Source organism: Dreissena polymorpha, chromosome 15, assembly GCF_020536995.1.
Source record: "Dreissena polymorpha isolate Duluth1 chromosome 15, UMN_Dpol_1.0, whole genome shotgun sequence".
In the NCBI taxonomy this organism is placed as follows: Eukaryota; Metazoa; Mollusca; class Bivalvia; order Myida; family Dreissenidae; genus Dreissena; species Dreissena polymorpha.
Genome location: NC_068369.1, coordinates 20,664,083 through 20,691,166, shown reverse-complemented (window position 1 = coordinate 20,691,166; position 27,084 = coordinate 20,664,083). Strand labels below are relative to the sequence as shown.

The 27,084-nt window shown below is 34.0% G+C and overlaps 2 protein-coding genes across 5 annotated transcripts in view; one reads left to right on the top strand and one right to left on the bottom strand.

Moving 5' to 3' along the window:
• LOC127860403 (uncharacterized) overlaps positions 1 to 13,237 on the bottom strand; it is a 32,575-nt gene extending 19,338 nt beyond the window's left edge. For 2 of the 3 annotated variants that reach the window (XM_052398458.1, XM_052398460.1), the window contains exons 1-5: positions 13,174 to 13,237; positions 10,904 to 11,717; positions 7,812 to 8,003; positions 4,702 to 4,731; positions 37 to 98 (exon numbers count right to left, since the gene is read on the bottom strand). In XM_052398458.1, coding sequence (XP_052254418.1) covers positions 37 to 98; positions 4,702 to 4,731; positions 7,812 to 8,003; positions 10,904 to 11,597 — 978 coding nt within the window. In that variant the 5' untranslated portion in view covers positions 11,598 to 11,717; positions 13,174 to 13,237. The remainder of the gene's footprint in view (positions 1 to 36; positions 99 to 4,701; positions 4,732 to 7,811; positions 8,004 to 10,903; positions 11,718 to 13,173) is intronic. The other variant, XM_052398459.1, reaches the window with a different exon arrangement.
• Positions 13,238 to 16,504: 3,267 nt separating this feature from the next.
• On the top strand, positions 16,505 to 22,507 carry LOC127860623 (deacetylase EF_0837-like). 2 transcript variants are annotated; one of them, XM_052398832.1, is made up of 6 exons: positions 16,505 to 16,731; positions 19,241 to 19,357; positions 20,214 to 20,364; positions 20,779 to 20,864; positions 21,235 to 21,468; positions 21,825 to 22,507. In XM_052398832.1, exons 1-6 carry the CDS (start codon positions 16,644 to 16,646, stop codon positions 22,244 to 22,246), a joined length of 1,098 nt encoding a protein of 365 aa, XP_052254792.1. In that variant the 5' UTR covers positions 16,505 to 16,643; the 3' UTR covers positions 22,247 to 22,507. The 2 variants fall into 2 exon arrangements, with proteins under 2 accessions (XP_052254792.1, XP_052254791.1); XM_052398831.1 differs by having other exon boundaries at positions 16,507 to 16,926.
• Positions 22,508 to 27,084: the final 4,577 nt, after the last annotated feature.

Below are 27,084 nucleotides of genomic sequence, written 5' to 3'. Positions count from 1 at the left end.
TATCTTGCATCAGATACATGTATGATTTTTACTTACTAATTGACTGAAGGGTAATCTTTTCTCGCAGTATGTACACTTGAACAGTTGGCTATCCATATCTGAAGAAAGGAAAACAACACAATCATGTAACATGCATATCATGTCTTAAATAGTTAATAACCAGGTAGTTCCTCCATTAAAACACTGATTTTTCAAAAAATAAAAAGTTACAATTTAAATCAAAATCTATGACGTGAAATTCTGAAAACATGGTGCTGTGATAAAGAAGCATCCTCAGCGATTTTTTCCTTCTTTATAAAGTACCGGTGCTACAAATTTCCCAATTGCTGTAAAAAAAAATCCAATATTGGGTTTCTTAAAGAGAAACAAAACAAGAGACCCATGAGGGCCTGAATCGCTCTACTGCTATAAACACTGTGCATGTTTGGAAAGAATAAGATGGAAACTGTGTACTTAATCGAGCGAAAAAGGAGAATTTTCTCAAATTCAAGAAGAGATTATTGCGTACTTATTTCTCCGATACTGCTCATATTCAATAGGGTTCAAGTCCTCATTGATATAAAGATACTGTGCAAATTTGGAAATAATTGGATGAAAACTGTGGAATTAATTGCGTAAACAAGCGGGATTTCAAAATTTTCTCATATTCAAGGGGAAGTCATTCTGGACTTATTGCTTTGATATTGCTCTTTTTTAACAAGGGCTGTTTGTAAAACATGCATGCCCCCCATATGGGCTGTCAGTTGTAGTGGCAGCCATTGTGTGAATACGTTTTTTGTCACTGTGACCTTGACCTTTGACCTAGTGACCTGAAAATCAATAGGGGTCATCTGCCAGTCATGATCAATGTACCTATGAAGTTTCATGATCCTAGGCCTTATTATTCTTGAGTTATCATCAGGAAACCATTTTACTGTTTCGAGTCACTGTGACCTTGACCTTTGACATAGTGACCTGAAAATTTATAGGGGTCATCTGCCAGTCATGATCAATGTACCTATGAAGTTTCATGATCCTAGGGGTAAGCATTCTTGAGTTATCATCCTGAAACCATTTTACTGTTTCAAGTCATTGTGACCTTGACCTTTGACCTAGTGATCTGAAAATCAATAGGGGTCATCTGCCAGTCATGATCAATGTACCTATTAAGTTTCATGATCCTAGGCGTAAGCGTTCTAGAGTTATCATCCGGAAACCATTTTACTGTTTCGAGTCACTGTAACCTTGACCTTTGACCTAGTGACCTGAAAATCAATAGTGGTCATTTGCCAGTCATGATCAATGTACCTATGAAGTTTCATGATTCTAGGCGTATTAGCATTCTTGAGTTATCATCAGGAAACCATTTTACTATTTCAAGTCACTGTGACTTGACCTTTGACCTAAAAATCAATAGGGTGTATCTGCCAGTCATGATCAATGTACCTATGAAGTTTCATGATCCTAGGCTTTAGCGTTCTTGAGTTATCATCCGGAAACCATCTGGTGGACGGACGGACAGACAGACATGTGCAAAACAATATACCCCCTCTTCTTGGAAGGGGGGCATAAAAAGGGTTTGAGTCCTCATTGATACAAAGACACTGTGCAAGTTTGCCAAGAATTGGTTGAAAATGATGGACTTTATCAAATAAAAATACTGAATTTTCATTTTTTTCTCAAATTCAAGGGGAGATAATTCTGGACTTAAAACTCCAATATTGCTCATTTTTAATAGGGCTTGACTCATCATTCAGATAAAGACACTGTGCAAGTTGGTAAATAATTGGATGAAAACTGTGGACTTTATTGCGTAAACAAGCCTCATTTTTTACAATTTTCTCAAATTCAAGGGGAGATAATTCTGGACTTTTTGCTCTGATGTAACCCATTTTCAATAAGGTTCGAGTCCTCATTAATATAAAGACACTGAACAAGTTAGAAAAGAATAAGATGAAAACTGTGGACTTTATCGCGTAAAAAGTCTAACGCACGCAGGGACGGACTACGGAAACCACGCCATGACATAAGCTCTTCAGGCCTTCAGCCAGTAGAGCTAAAAAAAAAACCTATGCAGCTCTATGGCTTGAACCTAAGTTAATATAATATTGACAACTTTACAACATTAAGTTATAAATTTACAAGTATTTGGGAGCAAAAAATACACCAATTTCCCAATATGAAGACTTCACAACGTGAATTTTCCCAATTTCAGTTTTTTTGGCGCACAATTTTCCAAATTGGGCTGATATCGGTACTTTTCCCAGTTGGGGAAAAAAATCGCTGATCCTTCTTCTGAAGATGGTACAAATATCAGTTTCATATGTCTTATAACTAAAGCGATGCAAAGGGATACAGTAATGTACTAACAAATAACTTTATCACTTAGTAAATTGATTTCTATGTAAATAATGTTAAGTGTTTGAGCTGGAACATTCGTATTGATGTGTGCTATCAAGAAAAATGTTTTTACAAAGTTTAAGTCGGTGTATTTTTATTTTAATCCCACTTCTTTCTTTTTGTTACTTTATTTTCGGTTGGATTTTGATAATCAAACTTGTATGTTTAATGAGATTGAACTGAAGGGAACAATGGCTTTTCCTGGAAAAGCCATGGCCTTGTCTGATTTAATTTCTCACGACAAGTATAAGTTATGGTGGAATGTTTTATAGTAAAATGGACTTTTACAGACAACATTGATTAGTATTCTTCTAGAGTAAAGGGTGTGTGATAGCTATGAAGTTGTTTTATTACAACCTTCAAGAAGTCGTGTAAGGATAATCAAGTTCTTTTTTTTTTCATTTTCAAGTTTTGGTCTTTGCACTGATTTTTAGATATTTTTTCTAAATTTGTCAATTAAATACATGAAATTGATAAACAGTGTCATTTATAAACGAGTTGCATTTATTTTAACTGTAGCGAAACATGTTTTCATTTCAAGTCATAATCATTGATAACAATGTCTGATAGTAAGTAGTAAATATTTTCATGAAACAAAGGGAATTCAATTGAAACTGATATGCTTTATAGGAATAAGGTATTTGGTGACACTACACATGAAAGTTGATATTCAAGTTCAACATGGATTTTAAATGTGTACTCTACTTTAGAACATTCATATTCATAATTGCCTCTCTATTTCATGCTGTGGTCTTTTTAAATAAAAATGTTAGAAACAAGTAAATATTGATAAAATTACTATATTATTATCGGTTTCTAAGAGGAAAACACTGGCAATGAGTACACATCAATTAAAAAAATGCGTAAGAGCTACTTGATATTTGAGACTTGACTTTATACATGAATGTATATTGGCTTATATCTGCAATTAAGACAAGATTTACAATACATGTATTGGTAAGGCCAGAGAGTTCTGATGTAATATACAGGATTAGTTCATCTTTTGTGAGCAGATAATTTTTTAAAACATAAAAAACATACTTAACAACAACAACAACAACCATAAATTTGTAACACAAAAAACAGCAGTCTCCTACCTGGTTAATGTTGTCAGTGTAAAAACAGGACCTACATAAGTTATATTAATCTATCTGAAGTTCTTTTTAGTTTTATTTTATGATGCACATTTAAGCTTGGAATTGTTTCTCTAACCATTATAAGATACCACAATTTTGGTCTGACCAAAGCACTGAAAATGTTAACACATTCCCTTTATGGCCCTTAATCCACATACCAAGTTTCATGAACCTAGCTTAAGCACTTTTAAGTTGTTGCAAGATCCTTATACTTGTTTCACTTATTTCTGTAACCAAAGCAACCACACATTTTGTCAGACAAACAAGAGATGTGTTTGTCAGAAACACAATGCCCCCTAATGGGCTGCTTTGATTTTTTTTACCTTTGACCTTGAAGGATGACCTTGACCTTTCACCACTAAAAATGTGCAGCTCCATGAGATACACATGCATGCCAAATATCAAGTTGCTATCTTCAATATTGCAAAAGTTATTACCAATGTTAAAGTTTTGGACACACACACACACACACACACACACACACACACACACACACACACACACATATACAATGACAGACAGGCCAAAAACAATATACCCCCAATCATTGGATCCGGGCATAAAAACTGTAAATAATGTGCATATTTCTCTTAAAGAAACATATACACAGTTCTCTGTCAATATACTGAGTTTCATCAAGTAACCTTATGTAATTTTTGAGTTATTGCAGGATTCAGATTTTTCAGAACAGAAAAAAATAAAATAACATAGTACATCAAAGTACATAGTTTCATCAACCTAGCATACCGGCAAGCACTTTTTGAGTTGTCACAGAATACAGATTTTAGTTAAAACTTATTTCCGTAACCATGGCAACCACAATTTGTGTCCGATATTTATATTTTTCATACGGCCCTTCATCCATATAGCAAGTTTCATCCAGTTACTTGAGGACTTAATTTACGCAGGATCCAGAATTTATTTTTAATTATGCCTAGAGCATTGGCAACCACAAGTTTTTGCCAAGAAAAAATGACATGAGGTGCAAATTCCCAATACGGTCCAGATTACCTGCATACCAAGTTTCAATAGCCTAGCTTCAGCACTTTTTGAGTTATTGCAGGATAAGATTCGGGACAGACAGACCCACACATGGACCAAAGGTATCTCCAGTCACTACTGTAAGGGATTAACAATTGTATAAAAGATAAATCTGAACATTCAGCATCAACTTAAGGCAAGTTACCTTCCGGTTTTGGTGTGGCATCTTCATTTTCTACATTTGAAAAGCATACACACAAACATAGTTTTAGACTGCAGCAAGAACTTTCCTTTTTTATCTCCTCATCATGTATTTTTAAATTCAATACTTATGTGTAAATGGTGATGTAGACATGACGTTTTGGTACATGTATCATACAATTTATAAGTTCTGCCAAGTCCTATCAGTACCGTAAGACTGACACATACTGTCAGAACTTCACAAGCTTAAAGAAAGGACCACTGAAAGTAACAATTCAACAAGGATGGTTGTAAACAACAAGAGATGTGTTTGTCAGAAACACAATGCCCCCTATTGCGCCACTTTGAAGCCATACATTTAACCTTTGACCTTGAAGGATGACCTTGACCTTTCACCACTCAAAATGTGCAGCTCTATATGAGATACACATGCATGCCAAATATCAAGTTGCTATCTTCAATATTGCAAAAGTTATTGCAAAACTTTAACCAAGGTTAAAGTTTTGGGACAGAATTACAGACAGACAGACAGGCCAAAAACAATATACCCCCGATCATTCGATCCGGGGGCATAAAAGTCTAAGAAATTGAGTAAGAAAATATCATTAATAGAAATTTCCAGCATAATTAATGTGTTCTAAGATTTTCTGACTTCTGTTAAAATCAAAAATAAAAATGATCCTTGATAATGTGTTACAATGTTTGGTATGATACAGGTCTGGCCTTAAATCTACTTTCCATGATGAAAAAACGAGAGATGTGTTTGTCAGAAACACAATTCCCCCTAATGTGCTGCTTTGAATATTTTTTTGACCTTTGACCTTGAAGGATGACCTTGACCACATGCATGCCAAATCAAGTTGCTACGTTCAATATTGCAACATTTATGAAAAAGGTTAAAGTTTTGGGACACTCAAACGGACACATACAATGACAGACAGGCCAAAAACAATATACCCCCGATCTTTCGATCCGGGGGCATACAAAAATATGGAGCAAAATCTTAACAAAATGAATACAAGACATTATATGTTTTCAACTTCCTACACAATTAATGATATACCACAGAGACATATGGTTTGGTACTCTGTATTTTAATGATCAGGCCAAAATAATAATTAATGTTTTTCATTTCAAACTAACTTAACCCTTTTTCCCATAAAATGCCAAGTGAAAATGGCTTTTGCAAACAGCATGAAACAGAACAGGCTGCGAGTAACTCACAGTCTGTTCAGGTTTTATGCTGTTTGCTGCTCATCAGTATCTAAGGTTTGAAGATGAAGCCTTAACAACTTGAATCTAGCAAGAAAGGTTTTTAATTAAATGTACTTTCCAAGGGACTACAAATGTATGAGGATACATATCTAAGTGGTAAAGGGTTAATATATACTATTTTATGATTTTTTGCATAAGAGCTGCACTTCAACTTTTATAGAGCATTGTTACTTGAATGCAATCAATATAAAAACTGCCTCAAAACTCAAACTACCAATTACTCCTATGATTCTAAATGTTGACAAAATCACCGGTAACTGTGTAATTTAACCAGCGAACTGATTGTTTGGAGATGATAACTGGTTAACCTCTTGCATCCCTATTAAAAAAGCATTAAATCCCTTTTGGTGTTTTCATTCTAACCACCCCCTTATGTCATTCAAGTAAATTACAGAGACATGGACATTGTGACATTCAGATGTTGTAGTTTTACTTATTTTCAATTAATTCCGCCCAACCTACCACATATATTCATCAGAACAGCATCTAGCATTTCTTGGCCTTATATGATGTGAACATTCTTATACCTGATTATCAGACAGTGAGACTATCTAAGAAAGATACCACTGCCTCAGTGATAGGAAATTCCTGTATCCACCTGTTAGCCCAGTACCAATCCACAGGAATTGAAACAATCCAGATCTGTCAGATAAGAAAATCTTGAAATATGCTTATGCAGCAAAAATTCAGAAACTGGACTTTTTCTATTACTAAGATTTTTTTTTTCTTATTACCGGTATTACCAAACCAATATTCACAAAGCTCTTTAAAGAAATTCAAACTTAAGTTGCACTAAACTTAAAATGTCAGAAATCTGATTTATTCTGCAAACAAAAGGTTGAAAAATTAATCACTGTATCAAACTTAAATTGTTTAAAAAATACAAATGTTAAATTCCCATAAAATAACATAGACAGAGGCTGAATGAATTGAATGTATTTTCTTATTAATAACATTTTCCTGAAAAACTTTGTGAATACCGCCCACTTATCTTTATTTATAACAAAACTATTGCCAAGCAATATATGTCCCCTACCGGATCAACCATTGTCAATTTTTTTTAAATATATTTGTTGCCATAGCAATCAGAATTTTTGATGTAGGAAGAAAATGATAATTTTGCATAATTTCCATATTGTCACCTGTCCATGATTCAAGTTTCATGAAAAAATATGAAGAACTTTTAAAGTTATCGCAGGATCTAGAAAAGTGTCACAGACTGACGGACTCACGGACACGCGGACTCACGGACACACAGAGCGCAAACCATAAGTCCCCTCCAGTGAAACCGGTAGGGGACAATAATGCACAAGTTGTTTTTAAAATTCTGTTGTTGTTGTTGTTTTCAAGTATGTCATTGATTATCAGATAATGGTGATTAGGATATTACAGATGTAAATGGGTTAATGAAATTCAATGAATTTATAAAATGTGTATGAATAATTAATAATTGAAAGAATTATTACCCAAGCATTAACCTGATACTTGAGAACCCTATTAGCATAATTTACAGACTTGAACTACCTGGTATGTAAAATATTCCCATGGTTAAAAAGAGATAAATGACAGTTCATCATTTTGTCTTCTTTTATCTAATTAACAACATTGCAGTACCAAAACAATTCAATCAACCCTCAAATTGTAAAAAAAAATCATAGTCAAAATCCTTATGACAAGGGAATAGGTCATATTCACAAAGTGGTGAGAAAAACACTGTTATTATGTTCAAACATAAATGTTAATATCAGATTAATCTCGATGAGCTATATTAACACTAGTTAGCAGGAGTAATCATGTTAAATTGTAATGCATTACTCCAACTGTGCAAAATTCCCTTACCATCGTCAGAATCATATTTCCTGTTGGTTTTATCATCAAACACAAACGTTTTATCCCTTCGCCCAGTTTGTGCATCATTTTGAGTTTCACCGAAATTAAACATGTACTCCGGGTCCAGCCCATTTTTGCCTCGTTCTGGTGCAACGTTACGTTTTCTGGGTCGCCGGGGTGTGTTAGTCGTGCTAAAGTTACCTAGTAAAAGCATACACTCGAGAGGTGAATATGGGTTAAAGTACAGAACATGTATACAGCCACAATATTAGACAAAAGAAAAAAACATCTATCAACATTTTCTAACATTTTTTGTTTCTTACTTTTGTTGAATACATCTGTAATACAAAACAGTGCTGGTTGCAATTTTCGATATGATTAGTATTGACCAATATACAATGTTAAGTCAGAACAAATACATTATCAAGTATATAATAAAGACATTTTAGTTGTAACATTATCGATGTTACTGTTAGTAGTAAAGGAATTTTTCATTTCAGTCAATTACTTTGAGTCTGGTTTATTGATGTCTACAGTAGTTACTTCATTTTAACAGTATACTGCTGACACACCTTATAAGTTTTACTTTATATTTTAGGTCATAATACACTAAATAATTTCCCTATATCATTCAATGTAAATGCGACAACTTTGAGCGAAAATAAATGCAACATTTTGCACATAGAGACCCCCATAACCATACCTTTTCTTAAAGGCCATTCTAAGCAGAATCGATTTATGCAATAAAAAAGATATGTCATGTACAAAGCAAGAAAGAACTTGACACAAATCAAAATCGACTGTTTTTGCAACTTTTTTTTTCGGCCGTTTCTTAGTGGAATGTAACCTTTTCTAGTGCAATGGTTTACTATAGTCTTCACGTGTATCATATTTCAGGGATTCAGTAGTGAACACCTATTCATGCCCTACCATTATCACCGCAAGATAACACCCGAATAATGGTAAAAAGTGTAAAACATGCCTTCCTGTCAACTATGATATTTTTTTAGAGAGTACAGCCCTACATGAAGCGATCATTTAGTGTATTGTAACCTTTTATCCTTCAGATAGATTATTAAATTACATGTGTACCTTTATTTAAAGCTAATAAAATAAGTGTACAAAAAGGGTCTACTGAACAAATGGTAGCTAGTTTAACAATTTGGCAAAAAGAAAGTAAAGAGCACACTCTTTTGAGACAATACATTTAGTATCATTTCATGAATTTCTACATGGAACCCATTGTTAATCAAGCATTACAGTAACCAGTTTCAGTCAATTGCTTCAAATACCATTATGTCTAAGAAACTAAAACAAGAGCACCACCTTGCGGGTGCAGACCGCTCATCAATTTTCTTTTTAAGATGAAGGGACTCTCATTTTCAATCACAAAGGAGAGAGGGTGGGGGGGGGGGGGGGGGGATTCCTGGGTGCGATGGTTGGACGGTATTTCAAACATAAAAGAATAAAAATAAATATTTGTGTTGTTTAACCGTTTCAAAAAAAAAAAAAAAAATGGGGTGGGGGTGGGGGGTATAGTGTGAGGGTGTGGTGGGCATTTGTGAGATGATCTTAAAAAAAAATTTAGGGGGGGGTTCAGGGGGGGGGGGTATAGTATAGTGTGAGGGTGTGGTGGTTATTTGTGAGATGATCTTAAAAAAAAAAATAGGGGGGGGTAGGAATTTCGGGGGGGGGGGGGGGGAGGGGGGGATGTATTCTTGGGTGCGATGGTTGGACGGTATTTCAAACATAAAATAATAAAAATAAATATTTGTGTTTTTTAACCCTTTCAAAAAAAACCAATTTGGGGGTCGGGGTGGGGTATAGTATAGTGTGAGGGTGTGGTGGTCATTTGTGAGATGATCTTAAAAAAAAAAAAAAAAAAAAAAAAAAAATAGGGGAGGGGGTGATTCGGGGGGGGGGGGGGGCACAGGGGATGGTTTGGGTGAAGTCTATTGTGGTATGTCAGGTAAGAGTAGTTTTGTCATAGTATCAATCTAATCTAATCATAAATAAAGAAGTTATGGCATTTTTAGCAAAATTCAATAACTTGACCTTGAGAGTCAAGGTCATTCAAAGGTCAAGGTAAAATTCAACTTGCCAGGTACAGTAACCTCATGATAGTATGAAAGTATTTGAAGTTTGAAAGCAATAGCCTTGATACTTTAGAAGTAAAGTGGATCGAAACACAAAATTTAACCATATATTCAAAGTTACTAAGTCAAAAAAGGGCCATAATTCCGTAAAAATGACAACCAGAGTTATGCAACTTGTCCTTTTACTGTACCCTTATGATAGTTTGCGAGTGTTCCAAGAATGAAAGCAATATCTATGATAGTTTAGGGGTAAAGTGGACCAAAACACAAAACTTAACAAAATTTTCAATTTTCTAAGTATAAAGGGCCCATAATTCCGTCCAAATGCCAGTCAGAGTTACATAACTTTGCCTGCACAGTCCCCTTATGATAGTTTATAAATGTTGCAAGTATGAAAGCAATAGCTTTGATACTGTAGGAATAAAGTGGACCTAAACACAAAACTTAACCAAATTTTCTATTTTCTAAGTATAAAAAGGGCACATAATTCTGTCAAAATGCCAGTCAGAGTTACATTACTTTGCCTGCACAGTCCCCTTATGATAGTTAGTAAGTGTTGCAAGTATGAAAGCAATAGCTTTGATACTTAAGGAATAAAATGGACCTAAACACAAAACTTAACCAAAATTTTCAATTTTCTAAGTATAAAAAGGGCACATAATTCTGTCAAAATGCACGCCAGAGTTATCTAACTTTGCCTGCCCAGTCCCCTCATGATAGTTAGTAAGTGTACCAAGTTTGAATGCAATAGCATTGATACTTTCTGAGAAAAGTGGACCTAAACGCAAAACTTAACCGGACGCCGATGCCGACGCAGACGCCGACGCCAAGGTGATGACAATAGCTCATAATTTTTTTTCAAAAAATAGATGAGCTAAAAACGTAAAAAAACAGACCTCTAACAAATTCCCATTCTTAATTCTTTCCCACTCAGAAGCAAAGTGAAAAGGCTATATCCTTTGCACACCTGTAACGTATTAGAACATACACGTTTACCTTGCTTACCTTGTGCCTGGCCAAAAAACTCATCGAACGGCTCATCGAAAAATGCAGAAAATTCAAACACTCCAGAATGCATTGGCTGACCCATGAAAAACGTCTCAAATGACATCCCAAGATCATCCACAAACGACTTGAAGGCGAAGGAAAAGTTCGTTTTCGGAGTCTGAGGTTCCGAATATTCGTAGTAATCGCTGGTGTCTGGATCCGTCCAACCTTGAGACCATGGACGTCTCGGTCTGGATTTGCTTGCTTTTGGGCTGGGTTCTTTCTTTTTTGGTTTTGACTTCGGTGGTTTATCCTTTCTCGTGAAAAATGGCATTTCTTTGCCCTCGTCTGCAAAATGTCCAAAAGTAGAATCATTGTAACGCTTATCAGAACTCTCTCCAAATTTCTTTGACCATGAAGACTCATACGTCCCAAAATTATTAGTTTTCTGTTCATTTCTTGTGAAGTTGGTAGTTGTTGGTTGAGTTGTCGCTGGTTTAGGCCTGTTCACTTCCCTTTCATGAATTTCCCGTCTGTCAATGTTCTTTAAAAACTCGTAGGCGGCAGATATTTCTTTGAACTTCTCTTCTGCTCCAGCATCCTTGTTCTTGTCTGGGTGGAATTTCCTCGCCAACCCGCGATAGGCTTTCTTGATTTCATCTTCTGTAGCCCCAGGCTTCACTCCTAATGTAGCAAAGTGATTCTTAGTCATTTTTCTCTCAGCTTTTGAGTAGCCTTGTCTCCTGTCTTAAATTATATCCCTTTTATAATGTATTGACCATTGCAGTATCACATTTTATTGCCATAACCAGGATCATAAGCCAGCTGACACCTGCAAAACAATAACATAATTTGTAAAGCATTTAGCAAATGTTTGTAAGGAATCTTACTAGTTAGAATATCCAAGCGTATTTAAAGCGGGTATATACGATCTTGTCAAATATTTATTAATTAATATAAAATGTGTAAAAAACTTATTATACATATATTTCAATATAAACTAAAATAAAAGTTAAGAAAAACATGTGTCGAAAAATGCTAAATAAGCCAGATATTTAATTCTGAAATCGAAAAAGGCTGTACAGCCGAATTCGCCAGCATGTATATCTTGCATGTACGATGTGAATCTAAATTTAGTTTAACGGTTCATTTGAAATTCCTGCAGCGATATCGATTCATACGACACACGAACACTTACTAAAAAGACGAATGCATCGGTTATTGTAGGAAAATAATTACGTATTATCTTCGTCACAATCGGCTCGGGGCGCTAATTTGTATTTGCTGTATTTTATGAAATTCGACTTAAATGTATCATTTTTCTTGCATATTGTGTGTTATTATAACATATTTGTATCAATATTTTACAATTCAGCACATATAAAAATCGTATATACCCGCTTTAAAGAATATGAGCCCCACTCTTCGAAAAACGGACATCCTGCATATGTGTAAAGTATGGTCATATATGCATATAAAGCCCATATTGATGATTAGTAGCTTTATCAAATGCTTTATATGCCGCTTATTTTGAATAAAATGTAAAAATATTTTAAGATCAACATGAGCAAGAGTTTCATTTTTCCTTAAAAATACTAATTTTAGAACAAGCACATGTGCATATAAACATATTTTAGCAACCAGTCAGAAGGGCCGATATTATGAGAACCAAAGTACATGATACAGATTACTACAGGGAGCTTAATCCAGCCAGTATTGTGCCAAAACAATGTTGAACTAAATGCAGTTTTCGTTATGTCCAAGAATACACATTTACTACAGATTGACATGTAACACATGCGTGCTTTTGTTTTTGTTCACATCCAAAATGTGTTTGTTGTTATGTATTCATTTATGCAAAGTTGTGTATTAAATATAATTAATGAATAATCTGTTGATACAAAGTTATTGCAACATTTCACAACGTGCTTATAACCAACATAAATAGATAAATTTTTCACACCAAGTTACACTGTGTACAGATAAACATTCCCACACGGATCATCTGGCCTCCCTTACATTGACCCTTTTTTAAGCAGCACTTTGTACATTTTTATCATGCTAAATCTTCTCTAGAAAAGGCTACACTTTCAACCAAATTTCAGCCTTCAATTTGATAACATTAACAATTCTTGTATAAATTTGTTAGAAACGGTTGCATTCAAACGACGAAATAAATAGGTGAAACAATAATACACTTTTGTTTTAAATAGTTAAAATAACATTGTTTTATCTATAATCATGGTCACCTTAAATAATTGAACATTTAATGCAAATCGAGATTTTACCTTTTATGGAACTTGAAACCATTTTGTTGTTTTCATTGGTTTCCATTGAGGCTGGCGAATAAATCCAAAGTAATCCAAGTAATATACGTATACGGTTACATTCTACTGATACAATCGTTATCGTTACCCTATAGAAAGTATTTTGCTGTGTAGCAATTAAACTCTTTTAGTATTATAAGTAGACACTGCATTCACAATTAATTCGTTGCATATCCAGTTGTTACTTTTTAATGTATACAGAACAGAGTTGTGCAAAATCTATAAATGGTGAAACGTGCAAAATACAATATGCAAGTGCGTTCATTGTAAGTTCAAAATGCCACCGAAGTATTTTTTATTTTAAAAATGAGATCTTGACTGCCAAGTTAGGAAAACAGACAGGTTCTATTTATTTCTTGAAAAAATAGAAAAATGTGTAGTTGCAAATTTTTGCTCCTGATGGATAAAATCTATCCAATTAATCAAAAATGCACACATTGGACAGTATATGTTCATATTTTAAAGAAAACAATATCATTTACTTCTATAATAGTTTGAAGATTATAATATTAGTGTTCTATAACTCAAAGGCACTAAATTATTTGTCTTCCTCTTAGCAGTGAGGTGTTTATACTCTATTGTTAAATTGTATTGATTGGATTGCAATCTATTTGAGATTGTTATGGTACGATTTAATTAAAGTATCATATACAACTTTTCAGAAATCCCTCATTAACCGATTAACCGGTTAACCGATTTTATATCATAAATTTATCAAATATATGTTGCTGAGACTTGAATATTCTTAACTGCTTCTGCGAAACACGATAAGTTTATTATATATTGATATGAGGCTTCTTTTTTCAGGTTACGCATAATAATGTCAAATTTTAAACTTGGGAACTTTTTTTTTTTTAAATTAAAGTCTGAAATTTTAGTTATTAATGATAATTTGAATAATCGGCAATGTTTCGTTACTCCCAATTGTAGAATAACAATGTAAAATTGGAGGGGGGCATAACCAGAAAAAAACAAAATAAATTGGGTCAGAGTTTGTTAAGTATACAAACCGTCAAGAAAATGTAACACCATTTCTATCAGTTTTAACTTTTAAGTGGATGTTATGTCTAAAACATGCTTAAAAATAAAAGTATTTATATCGGGACAAATCACGCTATAAATCATACTTGTTTGTTCATATAATGTTGAAACACACACCTTTTGCGTATAACCAAAATTGCACATGTTAGGTTCCTAAGATAAAAAAGTTCTTATAAGCGAACGCTTGGACACTCCTTTCTATCTCACTCTTAAGGATCCAGACATTCCTGTAAGATTTCACGTGAGGCACATTAATTCATCGATTTGCTGCCCTGTTAAATCGAACCCACAAAAGACATATCTGACTATATCTAGTAAAGCATTTTGACTCGCGCCAATAGTCTAAAACGTCTAAAACATGTAAGTTGTTTGGTGCTTCTTTATGTTTTCCGATTTTCGATCGTTTGTTTTTTGGTATGCTGTAGATAAAAACGCAGAGGATTTATTTCAATAAGCATATTCATACACAAATTGGTTTAAGTCCTTTCGCGACTAAGGCTGCAGTACTTATATAGGTAATTTATAGCCGCTGCTAAGTATGGGTACACACATGTCGACGGGGTTTAGTACAAATGGTGTGTATAATAATAGTCCTTAATAATGCTAGATCTCCAAATATTTATTCATTTAAACACATACTCTGTATGGTAGGAATTGTTGTTTCAAAATATAAAAAGTGGTACTTTAAAGCGCAATTTAATCTGTAAAACACGAGTTTAATTTAACACTACGATGTATTACTTATTCTCTTCTTTTTTTTCTCATTTATTTTTCACATTTCTTTACAATGTAGTTTACATCCATACTTACTAGAATACGGCAAAAACATAAGAAAGTGTATGAAAATAATGTACATTTTGAACTATAACATATCAAATATTTAGCGTATGCGTGATTATATTTTAAAAATTGATTACATTGCCTATGTAATATAAAGAGCTTTGTGATTTATAGCAAAAACATAAAACTAATAATTATGTTTACTAAACATAGAGGTTTTATTTCTAGAAAAAGTAAAGAAAATATTTTACAACAAGATTTGTTTCAATGGAATTGTTGTAAGTATTTGTTTTTGTTTTTAGAAGGATTAAAAAAATAGTTTTGCTATAAAAGTTGTCTGGGTAGCATTATTGATGGTTTGTAGAATGTATGATTCACCTAATTGAATCCATTTTTTTTGGTGTTGTTCATATTTATTTTTTACAAGGACAATCTCAGATTCAATTTTTATTCTCGTATTTAGGTATTCAATAAAGTGAGGAAAGGTTGGTATGCATTTTTTGTATTTCATTTTAAATATAAAAGATTTTAATAGTATCACAATAAAGTTAAATACATCAGAGTGTAGTTTTTTCTCAGTGCATCCAAAGAAAGCATGAGTTTTATTTATTTCAATTAATATGTTTTTACTGGCAAGAAACGTTTCCATCTTTTTCCATATTATTTGAATGTGTTGGCACTCCCAAAATAAGTGGTCTATTGTTTCAATATGTGATTGACAGAAATCACATAATGTGCTGTTGCTAAGTTTGCATTTAAAAAGATGTGTGTTTGTGGGGACAATTCGCATGATAAATTTATATTGAAAGCTGCGTAAAGACATGTCGATGGTTGAAATGTGGGGAACAATATGGATTTTTTTCGAAGTGGTTGAGTCTATATCGGTAAAATTCGTGTTCCATTTGTTTTCTAGAATGTCATTGTCCTCGTTTTGTAACTGAATATTGTATATGAATTTAATAGGGTATTTTGTTTTGATTATTGCTTTTGACAAAGTTTCGTCTGGTTGATTGATATCGAGGTTATGAATGCTTTCTTCAGTTTAATATTCTGTTGGGATAGATGTGATTATGGTATTGAATTTCATAAAGTCGTTGTTAATGATGTCGTAGAGGTATTTAATGTTTTCAAAATTATACATGGTTCTATTTCTGAAGTAAAAAAGTTGATATATGTATTTTATCCCTCTGTCATACCAATCGCGATAAAATAATGTTTTTCCGTTGGCTGTTATTGACTTGTTATTCCATATTATTTCCTTTTTGATGCGTTTTTGTGAATGCCGTGACTTGTATATTGTATTTGCTGCAGAGCACTTATTTTCTTCTTAATTTAGATTAGCCTTTACACAGTATAACTTGCTATAATACGCGAGGATGTATTTGCCCAACGTTGATAAATACTTCGGTTATAGCTGGCTGTCTAACCGAGTTTACTCTATTTATAGACTTTGCCTTTGGCTAATCTTGTCGTATCTTATGAAGTTATCATGAGGGTTTATACACAAGAACGTTCTGCTGTTAAATTGATGCAAACCTCTAAAAAGGCTGTACAAGACTCAAGCACATTGATAAGCGTTATTCATAACTTAAATTGCGTGAAATCATACAATGGAGGTCGATCTATTGATTGAAAACGGTAGAGTGATCGATCCAGCAAATAACTTGGACGGACAGCTAAAAGTTGCAATCAACAATGGTAAGATTTTAGCGGTAGGAGAAAACCTCGACTTCAAACCACGCGAGATATTTGACGCCAGTGGATGCCTCGTGACGCCAGGTTTAATTGACGCTCACGTGCACTGTTATGAGTACGCTACACCCATAAGCATCAACGCGGACGACTGCTGTTTGGCAAGGGGAGTAACAACGGTGATTGATGCTGGAAGTTCAGGTTTGCACACGTGGACCATTGTACGGCTTTTTTACAGCTGTATTGTATAAGCGTTTGCCAAGACCATTCCTTTTTACTTTGTGTTTGGCAACGTAACATATAAAGCCATACCATATTGTCTATGTAAATATTTTGTGTATGTAGGCATAACAAGCATGCCTTTTGATTTCATTTAACTGACGACAGCGTTTATATATGTATGTTAACCAAACTACTTGCAAATTAAAATATGTTCACCAAATAATAAAAAAAACAACAGATTTTATGCCCACTAGAATCGCGACATTAAACGTTATCCGTGTCTAATTATTTGCAACAATTATATCATCTGTGAGATACGATTACAGCTACTTCCCTCAAAGGGAGATTCATTGAAGGTCAACATGAATTTGAAGTTTTGTAATACCATACATTATACATGTATAAATATAAGTTTTTAGCACAGGAAAGCGGATTCATATTACGGAGCCATCGGTATAGCATTTTCCAGATTCTCTCAGTAAAGATAGATAGATAGATAGATAGTTTATTTCAGACTTGTACATGGTACATCGTCTATAACACAAGAAATAGTTTACAAAGTGACAACGTGAATTTTACACACTAACAACATTTCATTTAAACAATGGTGTATAAGAAATACATTACAGCAATGGTTATTGAATAAACATACAGTTTATAAAGAGTAAGAAAAAAGTAAGTATTATTCATGTAACAATAGTTAATTAGAGTCGGTTTATTAATGACTGCCAATAGGCAGTGGAGATGAACAATTACACAATACTGTTATAAAAGGCAGAACGTACACCTAATGCTTCTTTTATAAATGAAGATAATTTGATAAGTTCAGTTCTATTTACACTTTTCAATAACTGTATACTAGTATATTTAAACACTGATGGTCGTATACGATATTTCTTATTTATATACTTTTTTCTTAAATCGGAAAAGCAAGGACATATACATACAAAGTGGTATTCGTCTTTTATATCAAATGTGTTGTTATTTAAACAGTACAAGCAATATCTTTCATTTCTAGGTTTATTAATGTGTCTCCCAGTCTGGATTAGTAAAGGATTGGCAGACATTCCCAATCTACAAAAATAATATCTTAGGCTTCTAGGGACTTCATTTAAATATGTTTCATATTCTAAGGTAGCTTTGAACTGCCTACACATATCGAGCACAGAGCTACGTTCAAGGGAACGATACCATTCTTGTTTAAAGTTATCTATTACCCTGTTTTTAAAGGTACATACACATGAATTTACATCTAAAAAATGCGCATTATCAAATAAGAAAGTAAGTCCGTATTCGTTAAACATATTTTTTTATATTGTGCACCCAATTTCGGTTACCATCGTCACAATCGGCTACAGCATGGGAATAGATACGCTTTAAGATAATATTATCAGTCGAAATAATATTGAGCCAATAATTTAAAATGCGAACGTAGCGATTTATAAACAGAGGGTATCTACCCAGTTCTCCATAGACTGCGGCAGTGCATGTATTTGTGGGGACATTTAGTAAACGCTTATAAAACTTTAAGTGAATCCTTTCAATTTCTTTACTCTGTGTGTAGCCCCATATCTCTGACCCATAACTTAAAATAGAACCAACGAATGCATCAAATAGTTGGCATAGAACTTTTGGTTTTAGGTCATAAATTTTACATTTGTGTAATAAAAGGTTCATCGCTTTAAGGGCCTTTCCGGCTAGATGCTCTTGATTTAGATTAAAGTTTCCTGTATATTTAAATACCAGCCCAAGGTAATTGAAGTTATTTACAGATTCTATTGGTATGCCATTTTTCAGAGCCCAATAGTCGAAATAAAGTTGACAAAACAATACGTTAAACAGTTAAAACTTTGGCTATCGTAATGCAGGTGTGTGCGCGCGTGTGTGTGTATTTCAAAGTTGTTAAGGTCTTACCGCGCCCGAGGCTACATTATGTGAGGATCCGGAGTGTTTTCAAGCAATCCTACTTAATTTGCTTATTTACCTGAATACTTATTGGACGAAATTTCAATTACAGCGGCAATGTCCAACTATTCAGTGTTTACTGAAAGATATTTAATTTTGATTCTGTGGAGAGAATACGGAGTACCCGAAGGAAACCCCAATTGTCCGGTGTTTTGACCACAAACCAAACTAATAAGCGCCGGGATTTGGGATTTAACCCTGAGCACACACATAGGATGCGCATGTACCAACCACTGCGCAAACCAGACAGCAAGCAATTAAAATGTCATTTCAAAGCATTTTGGGGTCTAAACCGGTTTCAACTGTTACACGAGTCCCCACATTTCAGGCGCCACGACGTTCATGGGCCTCCGGAAGTACGTTGTGGAGCGCTCCAAAACACGAGTCAAGTGCCTCCTCCACATAGCACTGCATGGGCTGGCGGCGTCTGGGTGCTCGGCAGGGGGTATATTTGTATAGAAAGTGATTTGATTTAAAGTAACATTACTACTCAAAATCAACGAAAATTTCGTACACTATTTCGTAAAATAAAGCTAAACAATAAAAAATTATTGTTCCTTATGGCCATTGTCGAAATTTCAACGCCAGATGTGGTCTGGTAAAATAGAAGTTTGTGGATACAAAATGCTCGTTTTTATTATGATTTTAACATGGTACCATTTTAGTGTTCGTGTATCGCATTAATAGATATATTCGCAGGAAATTTACATGCAATTTATTGTGGTCACAAATAAATTAAAACGAGCATTTTGCATCTACAAAATCTATGTAATCATACCACATCTAGCGTTGAAATTGTGGATATTGCTATAAGTAACACTGATTGTTTAGGTGTTAACTTTATTTTACGAAATACTTTACGAAATTTTCGTTGATTTTGGGCGTTATAGAGACTTTAATTGTAAATATAGCATACCATGAAAATCGTCCAGAATATTATAAAAGGGAATAAAATGACCTTCTATAAGCACAAATGCTTAAAACTTGGATCACCTCAACGACAAATGGCATTATGCGGGTTTAACGGTTTGAGGGCTAGGTCGACCTAAAATTTGCTCATATTGACTTACATTGCTTCCTGCTTTTAGTAACCATTCCAGCGCAAATTTATATATTATATAACATTAAATACTAAATAATAAAGAAGTACCTCATATTTTATACAAATGTATAACACATGTCTGTTAATGTAATATTGTTGATATATGTGTGTGCATTGGTAAGATGTATTCAATTCTGGACTACAAATGTGGTCGATAATTACGTCTTACGATTTTGTGCTAAACGTGATACAATTACAGCGGGCGGAGGCGAGTCCGACACCCTGGCTGTACTCGACGAGGACGCATGCGCGCAGTGCATCAATTATAACCGTGACGTCATTGTCGGTGTAAAGGTCAGGCTATCTTTGGACGTCTGCAACATGGGAAAAACTGAAAACGAAGCCTTCAGGTGGATTGTCTAACTAAAACCTTTTTGGGGCAAATATATGGTTCATGTTTTAGGTTTTGATTTGGTCATGTAAAACTAAATGTAAATTTTGTAAACAACTAGGAGCACGCTTTGTTATAATAAAAGTGCAGTAAGTTTAATAAATAGTCCATAAATCCACATATGAGTTAAAGTAAAGGATAGTATTCAGACGTCACATACCCGACCAAGATATAAAATGCATTTTTCGCCGTCGAACTGTAATACGAACATCTATGGGTCATAAGAATTTACCCCAAAATACAAAGTCAAGCCAAAGTATAAAACTTTTACAGCAGAACGTCTTAAATGGTGGATCATCAAAATGGATTATCAATAAAGGATACATGAATAATATGCTCTTCTTTGAAATGTTCAAATGACAATGTGTTTCAGACGGGCTCTAGCAGTAGCCGAACGCTGTTCGGTACCACTTATGACGCATCACAGTGTGTCAACGGTTCCGACACAAAAGTCATTAGGTTCGAAGAGTTACTTACTATAAACACATGTTAACACGCAACTGTGATAATAGTAATAGTAAGCTCTTTTTTGACGTTCATTGGTTATTAATCATGTCAACAAGAACTGTTATAGTCAAATTCAGATACCTTTCTATCATATATAAAAAATAATACTGTTAAAAGTACATTTAATACTAAATCCAAATGGAATCGCTATGTCTGGATATGGATATGACATTCAGAACGATCACGATTGACGTTTCAATGACCGCACTAAATTATACTTTCACATGAATTGACGTTTGTTTTAATCATGGCAGAGACTCTTAAAATTATTATATTTTTTATATTTAATGTACTTATGTTCTTTAAAAACGTATTTTCTTAGATCCGAAAGCCACATTTGGTTGCCCAGGTGATCTAAGAGCCGGGGATATTTACACGCACACATTTCATGGTTACCCAAACACCATTATTGACGTCAATACGGGTCAGGTTCATAGTGACGTCATTGATGCAAGATCACGTGGAGTTTTGTTCGACGTGGGGCATGGCGCAGGCGCAATGAACTGGACTGTGGCTGAACTCGCTACTAGTCAAAACTTTTTCCCGGATATGTTGGGTATAATGTACAACTATCGTTTCTCTTTGATATTAAACGCTATACCTACTGTTTAACCTTCATAATTGGCTAGAAAATCTTCGTTTTCATGAATTGTTATTCAGGAGTTCAAGTGGTTGTTTGTCCAAGTCATGAACATCTTTCAACCAATAAAATCACGTTTTTGTTAAACATATACACATGTACATGGGAATGGTTAATTCAAATTGTGCCGAATATTTAGTGTAGTGTCATCAAGTAGTGATTAGAGACTGCATATAGTGGAGTTCGACGACGATGTTTTAAACAATGATAAATAATACTTCTTATCACTTATTCGGTGCTTTGATGACAAATATGATAATGTGTTATTTCAGGATCTGATTTGCATCTAGTAAATAAAGATGGCCCAGCCTATGACCTTCCAACAGTTATGACGAAATTTTTACACCTTGGAATGCCATTGGTAGATATTATTAATTCAGTGACGTCATCACCTGCTAAGGCCTACGGCATTGAAACTGAAACTGGTTCCTTGACGAAGGGTTTATCCGCTGATGTAACCGTTCTGAAAATAGAAGAATGTGACGTAATGCTCGAGGATTCCGTCGGTCAAACTAGGAACGTGCGACAAAGGATAAAACCAATAGCTGTTTGGCGGGAAGGAGAGCAAATAAAAGTCACAGTGCCTGTGCTATGGCCAAATCCGGATTCCATCGAAAAAAGCCTGAGACAGAAAAGTCGTCAAGAAATAAATGACGATATCGCTGCAGGATATGAACCACGTGTGTCCAAATAAATGGTTTCCATGAAGGGTTTGTTAGCCCAAAAGTAGTACTGTACCTGTCAGACCATTCAACATTTCGCCTACAGAGTGTGTATTAATGAAAATGAAGTCATCGTGCATTTTCAGTGCAACTAAACTGAAATTGCTTGTTGTTGGTTATGAAGTTCATGAAAAATCAACATGAAAAAGTAGTCATCGCCATATAACAATAATTTGTCTGGCAATGCATATGATATTGCTTCTGATTTGTTATGAATAAAAAACACACAACAACAGCGTCTTGTATATGAGATAATAATAAATGATTTATTGAGGTACACGTAAAGTATTAATGCTATTTATGTGAAATGGTTATTGCTAAACAAATTTCAGATGCTTATACAAAAATCGTGCAACTAATTAAAAACGCCATGTAATACACAACATGCTTGGCATTGGAATAGAGTAAAACCACCGGTAGTCATCTTATCGTAACCATAATTCTGACATATAAAGTTGAATACTTAAATTATTACGATTAGAAGTCTGTTTGTGCTTGATCATACACAGAAGAAAATATAAGTAATTTCAGAGCAAATAAATTATTCGATTGAAAATAGCATTTTTATCCACTTGCTTTTACGGTTTTAATGTCACCATGTTATTTTCTCAATTTTAAAACAACAGAATACAAGATAAGTATTGATGCAAAGCATCAAAGGGCGTCGGGAATTTCAGTGTAAAAGGCACCCAATGAAGTTACATGGAACGATTTTTTTCTACTGTAAATATTAATATATTGGCCGATTATTTTAAACAAAATAGAAAAAGATACTGGTATAACAAATATCTATGATTTTGTGTTATAACCCCCAAATGACCATTAGTTATGATGTTGTGTTATAACACCACCAAATAACCATTATCTATGATTTTGTGTAGTAACTCCCAATTATTTCATAGTTCATTTTATTTACATTGGTTTCTTTTTTTACTGGTATCCGTGTGCAGTTTTCATTAAAGGAACAGAACTGTGTAGGTTTTAAAATCTCTGCTTCATCTTGTAAGCGTAATTTCATATTTTTCTCAACTTCAAGGGGAGATGATTCTGAACTTATTCTTACGTTGCTCATTTGCGATAGGGGTTGAGTACTCATTGATATGAAAACACTGTAAAAGTTTGAATTAAAATGGAATAAAACTGTAAATTGTATAAAGAAGCTGCATTTCACAATACTTTGAAATTCAGTAAAACATCATAATAGATTTATTGCTCCGATATTCATCATTTTCAATAGGGTTCGAGTAATACTGATATAAAAACACTTAACAAGTTTCGAAAGATTCAGACGAAAGTTGTAAAATCTTTTAAACAAGTGGAAATTGTTTATTTTTTCAAATTTAATAGAAAAAAATCTGGACTTATTGTCCCAATGTTTCTCATTTTAAATGAGGTAAAAATGGTCATTGATATGAAGACACTGTAAGTGTGGAAAGAATCTGATGAAAAATGTTGACATTATCACATAACCAAGCAGTTTTTCACTTTTTTTTTAATTCAAAGAGACATAATTCTGGACTTATGGTCCGATATTGCTCATATAGAGTTTGGGTTGGGTCCTCATTGATAAAAAAAAATCTGTGAAAGTTTGGCAACAATCGGATTACAATTTTAGACTTCGAACAAGGATTTCAAAATTTCTCAAATTCTAAGGAAGATAACTATGAACGTAATGGTCGGATAATGCTAAAGGGCCCATACCACCTGGATAGTAATACGTGTCGCGCTTCGCGCTCTATATGTGGTTCTTAAAAAAAAACTCCGAGGAATGCTTGACTCTAGGGAAACGGGTTGCTGGGACACAGCTCCTCCTTGATAAGCGGCTGCTTCCTTTATCGCAACTTATTGTTACAATCAATAATACGTGTCGCGTTTCGCGCTCTATATGTTGTAGGGATAGGCATATGATAGACAGCCATACAAATACATGGATAATAGATGTGTTGTTTGCATTTATTTGTTAATATAAAAACACGTGTATTTTTCATAAGATATTTAAGTGATGTTAGAAATTTTAATTAACGTTGTCACCACGTTGCATCCAAATAAAAAAGTCCAATTGTAGTAAAATGGATTATAAAAATGTCTGCATAAAATAAAGCTTTTTTATATTTATTAACCTGACTGAAAACAATGTCAGCCGCCGAACTGTTCCGTTCGTGCCGGAACCCGGGATTGAACCGGGAGCCTTTAGATGACTGTTGCGAAAATAACTTCAGTCTGACGCTCTTCCGACTGAGCTATTCCGAATGACGTTCACTTATGTACTGCTAATTGGTCAATTTGTGTATAGCGATCGTTATTACATGTCTATTAACAAACTAATACATTGTACGTTTTCGTACCACTACGCCTTCCAATAAACTTGCTTGCGCGATAGGTCATCAAATATCGTACTACATTGATTCTCCACTAAATAAGCAAATTAGAAAAACCACAAAATAAATATATTTTGATTATGTTTTGTTTTTATACAAAACATCATTTGTTTTTATACAAAACCAGGAAGTTTCGCGTATTTGCCCAGTCCCTGTGATCTTTCCCCTTTGATCAGTTGTGGATCAGTTATTAATTAAAACAATTAACTTTGCATTATTGACAATAAATGTTGTAATAAATGTAATAGGCACAAATGCAGTACTTATTTACACTAATTTACAAAAAAAATCACCACTATGCAAGATATTCTAAAAAAAATATATAAACATTGATCCGTAAAATAACTTCTCCTCCCATAAGCGAAAAAATGCATTACATACTAGTCGCCATCTCCAGGGCGACGCCAATAAACGAGGAATGATAAATAAAATAAATTAATAAACATTCAATTGGAACAGGTAACAAACGTTGCTGAATTCAATGAAATTCATAACTACCAAGATAACGCCGATACTGTTGCAGGCACCATAGTCGTGTCAATATGAAAAATTGAGTTTACAAACGAAAATTATTTGCAATTGAATAAACTTTCACACAATTCGTCAATGCTCTGGTAATACTTCCTCTAATTTGTTAGTCATCTACTTTTATCTGTTTTGTATTATTAAGTAAGATCGTATATACCCGCTTTAATGGGACCTGTTCACGTTTTGATAAATTGACAAAATTGATAAAAAAAGTTTTAGATTTTCAAATTTTCGTTGTAATTATGTTTTTTTTGCAAGAAAATAGTAATACGGAACATTTACCATGATCTAAAATATCAATTATATGAATCTTTTGACTACTTACAAATCTGAAAATTATAAAGCGTTACAAACGCGAAATGATGGAAAAATTTGCAAAGTTATGTTGTTAAATATAAAGTACAAAATACCTCTGCTATTTTATCGGCACGGATGGTCGAGCGATCTAAGCGCTAGACTTCTTCTTCAAGGGTCATTGGTTCGAGCCCAGATGTAGATTACCTTGTTTCTGTCTTTACTTGTATTCTTGTTTAATACTGGCGCTCTTTAAACCCATTGTTTACATTAATCAATTTAAAACATTAAATGGCAAACTTTGAAACATGCCAAAATATGTGAACAAGTCCATTTAAGCAGTGGCCGATTGTATTAGAGTCAATCTGCCAAGGTTTGGATCTCGACGTAAGCTTTTAATCATGAAATACAATTGTAAACAAGTCTCAAAGCAAAATTTAACAACACAAAGTATGGACTGACAATTACTATATAAGACCCAACTAAATTAACTCATGTTGGATTTATTTGCACATATCTTAGCTGTTATATTCATGGTTTGATATAAATGTTGTATTGCAGTCTAAGTTGTTAAGCCGAACGGCTGATGTTCCTCTGCGAGAAAATTGTTATAAAAATTTTCTGCAAAATAAATCCGGTGAACTGATGAGTTCGGAAATATTTGCGCCAAACTTCATTAATATGCAAGACGCAGTGTTCAAAACATTGCAATTCAAACTGTGACAATTATTTGTCTAACGAGTGATGATTATAATTATGTGATTAAATACACTTAAAACAGTATAAACGTATCTACTTTTCTTTACGCAGCACTTTTCCCGCCATTATGCAAAAATGTAAATCGACAAATCTGTTCAGTGATAATTCTACAGAAATTGACAGTTTTAAAGAACCTGTCTTTCAAAAACAAACATTTTTTTAAAATATAAACCTTATTCTGTTATATAAAACCGTATTCAAGATTTTTATTTGTTGGTTGTTCCCACGAAGTTTACTCGAACAGGATTGACCCGGCCAATTGCTGATACGCCGTGAAATTCAACTAATGACCTACTTATCTTAGTTTTGGAGGTATGAATTTAAGGGGCCTTCGAGATAATTATGTGGAAGTATGATTGCATGGTGTGTGGGGAGTTCCGGTTAGCGCAGTGGTTGGTTCATGCGCTTTTCGTCTAGGCGATCCAGGTTCAATCCCCGTTCACTGAAGTATGTGAGTTTTTCAGTAAAAATTAAATAGCTTGATATTGCAGCTGTAATAAAAGAAATCTTCCTAGTGTGTGTACGTCTACTTAAGTTTATTAGGTATGAGAGCTTGACACACTCTATGACCTCATAAACACACACACGTATGGTTTGTGAACGTGTAATTGACCAGAGTGGTGAGAGTCAGACTGAAATGTGACATCAGGTTTCTGATCGCGGACCACATCGTGGCGGCAACTTATGTGTAAATACTAAATTTGTATAGATGTAACTGGGGGATATTAAATGGGGTATGTAATTAAAATGTTATTGTTGCAATTTATTTGTGTATTTAATGTAGTGATCACTCATGTACATGCCATTGATCTGTTAATGTTTTGCTTACTTAAAGTCAAAAGTTCAACATT

What these genes read in the sequence shown, in the direction of transcription:
- LOC127860623 (XM_052398831.1), top strand. Translation starts at nt 16,644, where the DNA reads ATGGAGGTCGATCTATTGATTGAAAACGGTAGAGTGATCGATCCAGCA. An exon ending in GATTGATGCTGGAAGTTCAG is followed by an intron (nt 16,927 to 19,240) that starts GTTTGCACACGT and finishes CCCACATTTCAG; the next exon opens with GCGCCACGACGTTCATGGGC. An exon ending in CTTTTTCCCGGATATGTTGG is followed by an intron (nt 21,469 to 21,824) that starts GTATAATGTACA and finishes GTGTTATTTCAG; the next exon opens with GATCTGATTTGCATCTAGTA.